This window comes from Sorex araneus, chromosome 10 (assembly GCF_027595985.1).
Source record: "Sorex araneus isolate mSorAra2 chromosome 10, mSorAra2.pri, whole genome shotgun sequence".
NCBI classification, from domain to species: domain Eukaryota; kingdom Metazoa; phylum Chordata; class Mammalia; order Eulipotyphla; family Soricidae; genus Sorex; species Sorex araneus.
Window position 1 is genome coordinate 61,494,963 of NC_073311.1, and position 13,334 is coordinate 61,508,296.

Consider the following 13,334-nt stretch of genomic DNA (forward strand, 5'->3'; position numbering starts at 1 on the left):
GCTATTAGAGCAAAGAGCTATTAGTAGCAGATTTATCAATCAGGTAAAAAAGTTGCTGAATAAACTTAACTTACAATTCCATTTTTCTCAGCACTTTTTTTTCTTTTAACACTTTTTTTAAAGAGTTAAAAATGTGAGTCTGGGGTCGGCAGGAAATGAAAGTACATTAGCAAAATGAATCCTGAATTGGTTATCCTCAAAAAGCACTTTCTTTCCCTTCCAGCTACCAGACCACGACCTGTGTTAATCCAGCTTGACTCTCTCCACCACACATACCCTCGCATCTATTTTGCAGACAACCTTCTAGTAGTTTCATTAACAGTTTCCTCAGATTCTTTACCTCACACGGGACAGCTTCCCCTCACTCAGGCTCCTCTGAGCTAGACAAGGGTCCGACTGAGGACCTAGCATTTCTAGCTGTTTCATCTGAAAAATTCAGCATGGACAGGCTAATTCTCTGCCTCCTGAGAAGAGCATCATCTACTGCACCTGGCAGAGTCACTGCAGACTGAGCCCGAGCCCTAGGGGAGGTGGGTCACCCTGGGCCTTGAGGGGACTGATCTGAAGAGGTGTTCCCCCAAAGCCGTAGGATTACCAACAGGCTATTATGCAGTTCCCAGTCTTAGCTGAGGAGAGTGACTCTGGGAACTTGGCTTCCATCTTATTTTCAAAACTGTTCAGATTGCCCTTCGAGGTTCCTGGTTCCAGCTCATCCCTGCTGCCTGACCTCCACATCAGCCTTATTCTCAAGGACAGTCGAGTCGATGGGAGGCCACTGACCTCTTTGCTCAGGAGACCTATGTTGTTCCCTGGTGTCCTGACCCCGATAAAAGTAGCAATTCCCAAGTCTCTAGAAGGGAGGGACTCTGCACTTTTATAAGAAAATAAAGTACCTCTGGCTACTCCCAGCAGCTGAAGCTTCCAGCTTAGAGGTTTGGAATTTGGAAGTCAGCTGCTGCTTCATCTGGATGGCTGGGCAAAGTTCCACCCTCTACAGATTTTAGTAATACTCTGTTATCTTGTAATTGCCAATGCTAATATGTGGAGACTCTAAAAACCCTTCTCTGGCCTACTGGCCAGAGCTTCACAGCTAAGTTCATGCCCAATCACCACCCCAGTCCAGCCCTGCCCGTTCCTTTAAGAATGTCTACATAGCGGTTCTGAACTTTCCAGAAAACAGAGTAGAACGAGTAAATTTCCTGTGAGATCTAAAGATCACAGGCCAGGGGCTGGAGTGATAGCTCAGCGGGTAGGGCGTTTGCCTTGCACTCGGCCGACCCGGGTTCGAGTCCCAGCATCCCATATGGTCTCCTGAGCTCAGCCAGGGGTAATTCCTGAGTGCAGAGCCAGGAGTGAACCCTGTGCATCGCCAGGTGTGACCCAAAAGCAAAATAAATAAATAAATAAATAAATAAATAAATAAATAAATAAATAAATAAAGATCACAGGTCAAATACCATAAGAAAGATAGTGGGCTGACCTGAAAAAAAAACTTTATACTTGTTCTTATCTTTTTATTCCTCAACCAAAGTAATCAAGCCAGAGAAAGAGAAAATACTGTGTTAATATGATTCCCTTCATCAAATATGCCTGAATTCATTTATTAGGTCTCAAATAGAGTTTGGTGCAAATGAATGTGTCAGGAGCAGAAATGAAACAGAGCTCTCCCGGTATGCAAACAAATGCTCAAAATTAAACCAAAACAGCATGGAATTTTTTCCTGTACCTCAACTCTGCCATTAAGAACCAAGGTTAATAAAACAATTTGATAAGTACACTTTTTTTTTCTGCAAAACAGCCCATCATGTCACCGAAGCTAAAAAGAAATTAAGTGAGATGTTAACACTCCCATCAGACCCTTGAGATGTGACAGGGCTCAGTGGTAATCGGTGTCAATAAGTGTTGGCCACTGGCCCCTGGATGCTCCAAGCCTGAACCATCATCAGCGTTGGTACTAAACTCTACACACTGTCAAATAGTTCTCAAAGAGTCTAAGAGATGAAAGGACAGACCATTTCTTCCATTTTCATTCAGTCCTCAACCAGAGACAACCTGTGAATTCTGATGAAAAGATGGTCTTACGTGTTTATTATTTCTAAATTCGAAAGACAAGCCATCTTCCAGTCTGCTCTCCGAGGCACTGATGTCCAACCTCACAGCCTGTCATTTGCTTTTCTTTCCCGAGAACACAGCAGAGATTTGAAAACCCCGAGTCAGTCATCTCGGTTTACCAATGTTTGAGGGAGAGATGATGTTATCCTATTGCCCACATACACAATCTTTTTTTTTGTCGGGGGGTGGGGGGGAGGGTCACACCTGCAATGCACAGGTGTTACTCCTGGCTCTGCACTCAGGAATCACCCCTGGCAGTGCTCAGAGGACCATATAGGATGCTGGGAATCGAACCCGGGTCGGCCGCGTGCAAGGCAAACGCCCTACACCCACTGTCCCATTGCTCCAGCCCCCACATACACAATCTTAATTCACTGAAAACTAGCAACTCTCACAGTCTACATCCAACTTATGACTTTCTAGCTCTAACAATATGTTTGTTGTTGAGTTTATAGTAGTATTCTCCCTTTCTACTTATATATTTTTTAAATTTCTAAATCCCAGCTATTTTCTCACCTTAACTGGTCTGCAAAACTTTTTAAATCATTTTTTTTGGGGGGTGGGAGGAAGGGGGCAATCAGAGGACACACCTGGGGCTTCTGACTCTGTGAACAGAGAAGTTGGGGGACCATTTGGAGTTCTCTGGATCAAAGCTGGATTGGCAATTTGAAAGGCAGTTACCATATCTCTGCACCATATCTCTGGACCCTAAGAAAGATATATTATGATATTTTAACCCTTTATTTTCTAGTATTTTTTGATTCCTAGAATTACCAGAATGCCAAAGAAGTGATTAAATGCCATGCATGTTTAAGTATATAACAGCAGTATATACTTAAATTAAATATTTGTCTACTGCATTCATTTTTATAAAGCACTTCTATATTCATAATCTTAGTTAGTCTTATTTCTCACGTTGACACTAGAATATGAAAGCAAAGTATTGTTAGTTCTGAATTAAAATGAAAATTTTTTGGTTGAGACTGGTATATGGGTTGGTTGGGATAATAGTATTAAAAACAAACAAAAAAACCAAAAAAACTAGCTAGAACCTGTATCTTCAGATTCCATTCCCTACAATTTCTTTAACACTAATATGAGCCAAGAATGATAGACTAGATGCCGTGAATTATTTAATGGTGGCAGAACTATGTTTTGAATTTCTAAAATCAGAAAGGAGTATGTAAAGAATAATTTTGCTTCCCCTCTGAGAGCCTGAATTTCTCCAACATAAAAATCAAAATAATGTAACTGATCTTATTTACCTTCTCAATGTGGGCCACCGGGGAGTTCCAAAGCAAAGGTGCAGAGCACCGTGTAGGAAATTACAGCAACACAGGGGGGCCTGTAGCCTGGATATCTAGACTGGGTTTTTTTCCCCTTGCTTAAGTCTTCTCAAAAGGAATATCTCTATTTCTTCTAAGAGAACTCAAATAAGGGAGGTAAAACAAAACAAAACACCCTAAAGTGACTCCAAAGATTGATGCATATGAACAAATAATTCACTAGAAAGCATGTTTTTTTTTAAAGACACGAACGGAATAATTAATAATAAGACTTTTGGAATCCAGCAGGCCAGGTTTCACATCCCAGACCTCTCACCAGCCAACTCGGGGATCCATGACAAGGTCTGTGAGGCTCTCGGTCTCACTTCCATCCACAAGAGGAGCCGGGAACAGCAAGGAGTTGCTGAAGTGCAGAGAGAGAAAACTGCATGAAGAAACTGCGGCCTTCAGCAGAATGACGCTGGCCAGCCTCTCCCAGGGGACCTGCCCAGAGAGTCGCCTTCACCCGCGTTCCCGACGCTGCTGGGATCTCAGAGCCAGTCTGGACAGTTCCTCGGCCTTTTGCTGAAGTTCGGGCAGGTAGACAGCGGTGTGGGAGATTGAAGCTACCGGCGGCGCTCACGCAGCCCTGAGCCACCTGCCTGCAGACTCCTGTCACCTTCGGGGAATGGACACCTATCTGGGTGAGTCTCTGTGGGGTTTCTCCTCCAGAGCAGCCAAACGCCAGCCTGACTTCACGAACCTAATAGGCTGGCAAAGATCCATGCCTGGTACACACTCGTCCTTTAGTCTCCTGCTAGTCAGATGGTGTGTGTCTGGGAAAATGACTGCAACACAGCGCCTCTGAGGAGCAGAGCAGGGAGCTGCCAAGTGCTCATCACGCCTGCTTCACGGGGGACAGACTCAGGGCCTTCCAGGGACTCAGAGGACTCTACTAGCTCATTACTGTGAAGCGGAAGTGGGGAAATGTGTATTTTCATTTGGACGAACTACTTCAAACCATCCTGCCGGGTGTCCCACAGGGCCAGAGCTTTCTGGGGACAGTGGCGGGGAACAAATCAGGGCGTTTCGGTTGACCAGAGTTGCTGAGAAGGCAAATCCATCTGGGGTAGGGTCATGATGCATTTGTTGTTCTCCATGTATGTCCTTGGGCAAATAATCAGAGGGAAAACGACTTGTCCAGTGTGTGATTTATAGCACACGGCTCTTCAGCACAATGGGAGAGAACGCTGCGCCAACCATGTTTTTACTGCATCGAAAGGAAACATTTTTCCCATTATATCATCGCGGCTGTGGTTTCTAACATTACTGCTACTCCCTCATTCATTTTCAAGGAAATTTATAATCTGAGTGTAAATATGTTTCAGGTAAAAAAAATGATTCAGTAATATTACTAAGCAAGAGATTACTAAGCTTAAAAGGAACTGTCCTTGGCAAAGCAGGAAGGAGATAAAATTCAACCCAAGGATGGGGCATTCTCCAAATGTGAAGGCAATGGCTATCACACTGTCCCCTACAATACACACACACACACACACACACACACACACACACACACACACACACTATATGTCCATGAGGGTTAAAATCTGGGTCTTCTCAACAGGCCTATGAAAAATTGTTTATCATCACATATTCTAAGGAAATGCCAATCAAAACAACAATAAGATATCATCTCATGCCAGTGACAATGGCATATTCTGAAAATATTGGAAACATTTAGTGCTAGAGGGGATGTAGTAATAAGTAACCCTTATTCAGTGTTGATGGAATACTGTCTGTTCAGCCTCTAAGGAAAGCAATACAAAGATTTCTCCTAAAAGTAAGAACAGAATTCCCATATAACCTGGTGATTCTGCTTGGATCTACTCTGAAACACAAAATCATTCATTCAAAAGATAGATGCACACCTCTCTATTTATTGCAGCATGGGGTACAAAAGCCAGGATCCAGAAACAATCCAATTATTCCATGGCAGATGAACGGATATGGTATTCCACTGTGATATAAATATATCACTGAATACTACTCAGTTTGCAGCAACATGGATGGAACTTGAAGGTATCAAGTTAAATGAAGACAAAAGAAGACCAAATCAATGGAATACTATGCAGCTGTTAGAAAAGATGAAGTCATGAAATTTGCATATAGGTGGATCAACATGGAAAGTATCATGTTAAGTGAAATGAGTCAGAAAGAGAGGGACAGACATAGAAAGATTGCACTCATTTGTGGAATATAAAGTAACAGAATGGGAGACTAACACCCAAGAATAGTAGAGATAAGTATCAAGAGGAGTACTCCACAACGTGGAAGCTGACCTCATATGCTAGGTGAAGAAGCAGCTCTGATAGAGAAGGGATCACCAAGCAGAGGGTGCTAGGCGGGCCCACTAGGGATGGAAGATACAGGCTGAAAATAGACTATAGACCGAACAAGATGCCTACTTAATACCTCTGAAGCAAACCACAACACCCAAAAAGAGAGAGCGAGCAAATGGGAATGCCCTGCCACAGAGGCAGGGTGGGGTGAAGGGGACAGGGTGGGGCTGGTGGGAGGGATGCTAAGACCATTGGTGGCGGAGAATGGGCACTGAAGGAGGGATGGGCACTCGATCATTGTATGACTGAAACATAAGCATGAAAACCTGTAAGTCTGTAACTTTGTCTCACGATAATTCACTAATAAAAAATAAATAAATAAATAATTTAAAAAGAAGAAAAAAAAGAACAACAAATACCTTGGGCTGAAGAGACAAACAGTGAATAGGGCACTTGCCTTGCTAGCAGCCAACCAGGGTTCAATCCCTGGCACTCCAAATGGTCCCCTGAGCTCTGCCAGGAATGGTCCCTACTGCAGAGCCAGGGTAAGTGCTGAGGACATCCAGGTATGACCCCATACAAACAGAAAAGAAGAAATACTGGACAATCTCACTCATTTGCTTTATACAGAAAACAAGTCACAATAACAGACGGTTTCCCTTGTCCTAGATTACAGAGCGTTCCAAGTAAGGTGAGTGGGTTAAGAAAACGATGAAGTAGAGGGGCTGGAGAAATAGTACAGTGGGTAGGGCACTTGCCTTGCTCACAAATGACCCCAGATTCAATCCCTGACATCCCATATGGTCCTTCGAGCACCATCAGAAATAATTCTAGAGTGCAGAGCCAGAAGTAAGCCCTGTGCATTACAAAGTGTGATCCCCCCAAACAAATAATAATAATAACTATTATTTTTTACAAAGAAATAAAATAATGAGGTAAGGGGTGGCATGACAGTATTGTAGATAAGGCACTTGCCTTGCATGTGACAGACCCGGGTTCAATCCCCAGCACCGCATTTGATCTCTGAAACCCCATCCGAAGTGATCGTTGAGCATAGAGACAGGAGTAATCTCTGAGCACATTAGGTATGGCCCAAAACGAAACAAAGAAAATGATGAGGTAAATCGGATATGGCATAAAGTAGAGAGTCTTGGGCACTTTGCTGGGGGTGAGGTGAATAACTCTCTCTGTATACATCTATTAAAACCATTGTGTTAACGTTATATATGTTTTTTTTAAAAAAAATGTTATTGAATCACCATAAGATAGTTACAAGCCTTTCATGATTGAGTTTCAGTCATACAATGATCGAACAGCCTGTGTTAACATTATTGTATAAACATGTTACCCAACTACAATAAAATTTTTATTAAATTTTTTAAGAAGAGATTACTGAAACTTTGGGTGGGGTTAGGAAGGGGCCTTGAGGCACTGGTGGAAAAACACTGACACAGGGTGGGGAGGTAATGTTCTATTATTAACAATGCTGTAAATCATAGTGTCTAAATAAAAACTGGAAGATATTTTTAAAAAAGAAAAATGTTGGCTCTTCCTGGCTAAGAACACTCAATAAAGATTTCACCAAAATTACCTCCAGCATGATCTGGAAACCACCGCATCAAATCCTCCTGCCTGATGTCCTCTAACTCGAGCAGGGACAATTTGATAGAGCGGCCCAGGGGACACACTCACACTTGGGGAGCAGCTGACGATCCCACACAACTGGATGTGAGTGCAATCAGTGTAAGGGGCAAAAGGCTCTCAGACCTCAAAAGCCTCGCACAGTGAAATTAGGACAGCAAGCAGGAATGCGTCTATACATAGTTATATCGATAATAGCATGTGAGGCCAAGTGAAATCAATTTGATCATACAACTATTAGAAGCTGTGGGTAGAGTGAGTTAGAAGCAACTCTGTAATTACAGTGGTTCCATTTGGCATCGCAAAGTACACAGTGACTCAACAGGACCCCTGTAGGAATACAGAGCCCTGATTTAGGACCTGCTGGCTTTCCAAAACGCTTTGAATTACAACTCGGAAGCAACTGTTCATAAAAGCAGACAAAGGAATAATAAGAACAATAATGACAATGAACATACATGGAGCACTTAAGAGAAACTGCAATATATAAAGCAGTTTATATTGAAAATTTTAAAAATAAATAAAAAGCCGATATACTGAGATATACATTAAAGGAATAATGTGAGGTTATCCATCTGTGTTAGTGTGATTTGACATCATGAAGGAGGGATGCTTTGTTCAACTGACAATACTGGGCTATGTCCCTTCACCGGTATTTCTGCCTAATGGACACCCATGACTTCCTTCCTGCAGTGAAATGAACAAAGGATGTCAATTAACTGCCAGCACAGTTCCCCAGTAACAAGCTAGAAGAGTCCTGTGTGAAGTAATGATTAGATGACGGCAAGAGGATACAGCCCTGGATCAGTCTGTAATTAAAACAGATCTTCCAGGATTTCAATGAACTAATTAATCATTTGAGAACATCAGCAGTAAAATACACATAGGCCTTCATTTTTTAAAAAAAAAATCTATTTTTCAAGTTGGTTCAGCCAAGACTGTGCACACATCTATAATCATGTAATGAGCTCTAAAACACATTGCTGTCTGTTCTCGGTCGGGCATAGTTCCTTGGCCGTGCAACACACAAAACAGAGAACTGATGAGCACACGCTCTACAAAGGCACTGTCTGCTCCTGCCACAACTGACAGATGAGATGGGAAACTGGTTTGTATTCTCAATCATCTCTTTTCTCCACATCTAGATTCCAGCGCAAAGTTAGAAGTCGGCTGGCATGACTGAAAGCTCTTGTCTACAGAGAATCCTATTTGGGATCCCTTTTGTAATGCTGATCTGTGGTGCGCCGCTAAAGGAGCCTGTTGCCTGGTCTTCTTGGCTTCAGAGAGAGCTGCTCAGTGTCTGTACAGGAGGACACGGCCTGCTCGAGCCATTGCCCCGGCTTTCGAGCTTCCTATTGAAGGCTGGTAGTTCAATGGGGTCTATTCTGGACTTCCTTGCAGCGAGTGCTCCAGATGCAAATGAATCTTGCTCTTCATGTGCACTTGAGACAGCCTAGGGAGGAGGCTCCTACATGACTGGAATCCACCATCCTAGCCCTGCTCTGTCTGTTGGGAGGCAGGTGGCGTCATGCCAAAGACAATGGCAGAGGGGGCATCCTGACCCCTAAACCCGTCACTGCAGAGCTCGGAACTCCCACAGCCACCATCTAACTCCCAGTTCCTCGTTCTTCTCAATATGGTGCCCAACTCCTAATAAGGAGTATCTTTCTCCCCGAAGTTCTCCAGGAGAAACTGTTCCCCATCTTTGACCCTAGCGAATACAACTTTGTCCTTCACTCCCTGAGCTGCAGAAGCCTTATTGGCAGGGCAACACAAACACAAGGCTCTGCAGATTGTGACATACAGGGACACACCTGATCTGGGTCAGATTCCACCAGGCAGGAGGAGAGGGGTGAAGGGCAAGTCTCCAGTTATTGAGACTTTCAAGTGGGAAAGAATGGAGACAAAATTCAATCTCACACGGTCGTTAGTCATTTCCTTTGACATAAGGAAGCATCCAGGGGCAGGTGAAAGGAGAGAGAGAAACCACAGGGGCTCTGATAAGGACTTCAACTCAGTGTTGCCTAAAAATAAACTAATCAGTACACTTGAAGACCATCAAGTTTGCCTAACACACCTCAGGAGGAACTAGCAAGCTTTGTCGAAAGGTTCAACCTCGGTCTCCACCACACAGCACGACTGTGAATTCTGCACCATCTTCCGGCAGACCAGAAGAGACGAAACCTCGGAAAAATCACTCCTCATTTCTCAATTTCCCCCCAACGGGGTTTCACCTAAAACTTCTCCTCTTCCCTAACTCGGGCTCCTTGGAAACAGCAGATTTCCTTTCTCCCTACTCCCTAACGTGCTGAAACAGATATGTTTCAGTAAAATGTTTTATTTCGGCTCTAGGGAAACTAAGAAGAGAAATGTTGAGAAAGTGAGGCTTGATTGAGACCACTTCTAAAGTCTTTGAATTCTTTCCCTCCCCCTCCCCCTCTGTTTCCACAAAGGGTGAGACTCAAGCTCTAGGAAGCAAATTCTGGCCATCTGGTCCCTGTTCCCTGAGAGCAATGTCAGTCCCAGTATCACAGATCTTTACGATCATTCCACAGCCAACCTCAAAACACTGGAATTCCCCAATTGTCTGATTAGGCCCTGCTTGCGTCCTCCAATCTCATCTGACTAGAATCAGCAGGCTGGAAGGATCGTTACTTGACAACATCCTATTCCTTCTGCCCTCGAAGCAGACTGTTAGTGGTTTCTTCACCAGAAGACGGCAGCTACTGAAAAAAAAAAAAACTTACAACCAGGCAAAGAAGCCAGATGAGCAGAATTAGATCTCCACAGTGGGGTAAACTCAACAATCTTTTCCTATGACATCAGGACACAAAACACACTATATTGAAAAAGAGCAAATACTCTACTAACCTGCGGGAAGAGAGAATAGGTTGAATTGTCAATGGTGAATGAGTACAAAAACTCCCCATCGTACCACATGCTCTTCCCCATGGGGGAATTCGTTTTAGTCATAGCAAAGAGATGGGCGGGGTCGCAGCAGTCCTCCATCTGTTTCCTAGGAGAGAAAACAGGGAGAGAAAAGAACAGCAGGTGAAGTGAGCAGCAGACTCATTCACTTGTCATTCCCGCAGAGACGTGCAGCCTTCCCCCGGCACCCGCTCACAAAGGCCTCCGGGTCCCCAGGGTGACTCGACGACTATGAATTCACTCTCCCCGCCACCAGGATGCAGGACTGGCATAGCTCATATTTTAAAGAAATAATCTTTTAAAAAGATGCAGCAGCCCTCAGATGCATTTAAGATACGTCCAGGGGTGAGAATAATTATTGTGATTGCAAACTGGTTTTTTGCCCAGAAAAGATTTGGACGGCTAACTCTGGAGAGTCTAAGCACGGTGAGCTGTGGCAGAAACGCATCATTACGGTGTTTTGACCAGGGGGGTTTCATTCCGTGAGAAGTCGTTTTGCAGAAGCAGCTTTCTGGTACAGGGAATAGAGAGAGAAGCACCAGAGATGGTGCAGGGGTAAGGCACAGCAGTCAGGGGGCATGCCAGGGACCACTGGGCCCGCTAGCCTCCCTGAGTGCAGCTCTGGAGGGCCCCCCATGCCACTGGGTATGAGCAGAGGGCCCTGAACACCAGCAGGCAGGCCTGAGTAATCCCCGGCACCACAGAACCCGGCACTCAGCACTGCACCCTAGGGCCCTGGCAATAAACAGCTGACATAGTAGCCCAAGTATCACAGGAAGTGGTCCCTGTACACGTTTACACACTGAGCACCACTTGGGAGCAGTACACACACACACACACACACACACACACATCTCCAGATGCCTCCTCACCCACAGTGCTCCCTCTAGCCTACCCTTCAGAGGTTTCACCAGTAAGGAGGACCAACGTGGCTCAGGGACTTCTCCGATACCATAACTATTTCTCACCACTGCTCCTCTTTCCCCTTATCCATGTGAATCTGTTCCTTCCTGCTCTCCTGCACCTCATAATGTGGCTTGAATAGAGACAGTCATGTTTTCATAGGAGAGATATCTATGTTACAGAAGCAGTCATACGCTACACTGGTATTCTTGTGAAACAGAACTAAACACGGCTTAAACCTTCCTTAAAAATGAGGGAGAGCCCCAGCTGCAGAATTGATCTCGGCGAGATGCCAGCAGCTGAGTTATCCCAGAAAAAAACAGGCCACCATCAGGCCAAGACCTCTGGACCCTGGGTGGGATGGGCACTGACCAAGTCCCTGCCCTGCCCAAGGCCCAGTGCTCCACCAACATCCAGCTCCCGCTACCGCCAGAGCAAAGGCCCAGCTTCAGGACTGATCTCAGAGAGGTCGGAGAGACACCAGCAACAGAGCCTCTGAAGGGAACAGCCGCATGTGCCCCTTCGCGATACCCCACACTTCACAGAGCTGACAGCCAGGAGGAACCAGAAAATTAGATGGGGAAACTGAGCAGAAACTGACTAAGCTCAATGAGTGAAAACAGTAACACGGAAGGTCCCGCTCGTACCCAGCAGCTCCGGAAACCCTCTGATCACAACTTTAGCAGCACCATTATTAGACATATGTTGCAATAAGGAACAGGAAGCAAATTAATTAGTGCCGCTATGGGAGCAGGCTTGGGGGGGAGGGGACAGTGCGTGGGAAACTAGGGGCATTGGTGGAGGTACAGGCACATTGGTGGTGGGACTGATGTTGGAATATTGGATACCTGACACAACTTTGTAAATCACAGTGTCTAAATAAAGGGTTGTTTTTTTTTAATATTGGCAAATGAAACTTTAAAAGGAGCAGGGGAGAGGCTGGAGAGATAGCACAGCGGGTTAGTCATTTGCCTTGCACGCGGTAACACAGGTTCAATCCCCAGCATCCCATTTGGTCCCCCGAGCACTGCCAGGAGTGATTCCTGAGTGCAGAGCCAGGAGTAACCCTGAGCATTGTGACCTAAAAACAAACAAACAAACAAAAAAAGAGCAGGGGAGGGCTAAGTGGCAGGTACGAGTCTATAAGTTGATCCCTGGCACCAGCACACATGCCAGATGGGGTCCCAACAGCACTACTATTGTGACCCGCGTGCCACAGTCAAGTGTGAAACTCATAGGGAACACCACAACTAAAATGTGCAGGCCAAGTGTACAGTGACCCCGTCATCACAGTAACAGGAATGACGAGAAGGGAAAGAGGGCAGGGAAGAAAAGAACAGTCAGGCAGGACTCTAAAATTTGGGTGCTGATGGACCCAAAAGCACATCTTGGGTCACACAATCAAAGAAGTATGGCCATGCACCCAATTACTTCTCCCTCATGTCTACAATTGACTTCCAACCTAATGGTGACCATAGCTCACACCCCCAAATCAGTCAAGCCTGTCCTTCAGTACAAAGTGCTACTGGAAATTCAGAATGGGAAACCTGCCACAACAGTATTATACCACCACAGGGTCTGTCTACTGCCTAGGAGCTTACATAGCACATGTCCCTTCTTTACTGCCTCAAACAAACCAGGACAGAACAAATTCTCTTGTCCTTAGAGACAATAGCTTAGACCACACGAAACTTCCTCAAGCTCATTAGATTGGTAAATATTTGCAGAATTAGTAACAAAATGTATATTGGAAGAAATCAAGCTTTCATCTCTTCCTACCGATTCACTGTGTCTCAGGCAACAAAATCTTTTTCTTTTTCTTTTCTTTTTTTTTTGGGGGGGGGTCACACCCGGCGATGCACAGGGCTTACTCCTGGCTCATGCACTCAGGAATTACTCCTGGCGGTGCTCAGGGGACCATATGGGATGCTGGAAATCAAACCCAGTTTCAAGGCAAACACCCTACCCACTGTGCTATCACTCCAGCCTGCAACCAAATCTTGAGAGGGAATAAAACCACAAAAGGGATGGAGCAATAGCTCAGCGGGTAGTGTCTGCCTACCGGTTCAATTCCTCCGTCCCTCTTGGAGAGCCCGGCAAGCTACCAAGGGTATCCTGCCTGCACGGCAGAACCTGGCAAGCT

At 45.0% G+C, this 13,334-nt stretch overlaps 1 protein-coding gene across 1 annotated transcript in view; it reads right to left on the bottom strand.

The window, feature by feature from the left end:
• ST8SIA1 (ST8 alpha-N-acetyl-neuraminide alpha-2,8-sialyltransferase 1) overlaps positions 1-13,334 on the bottom strand; it is a 173,127-nt gene that overhangs the window by 114,966 nt on the left and 44,827 nt on the right. The window contains exon 2 of the mRNA XM_004611354.2: positions 10,232-10,376. Coding sequence (XP_004611411.1) covers positions 10,232-10,376 — 145 coding nt within the window. The remainder of the gene's footprint in view (positions 1-10,231; positions 10,377-13,334) is intronic.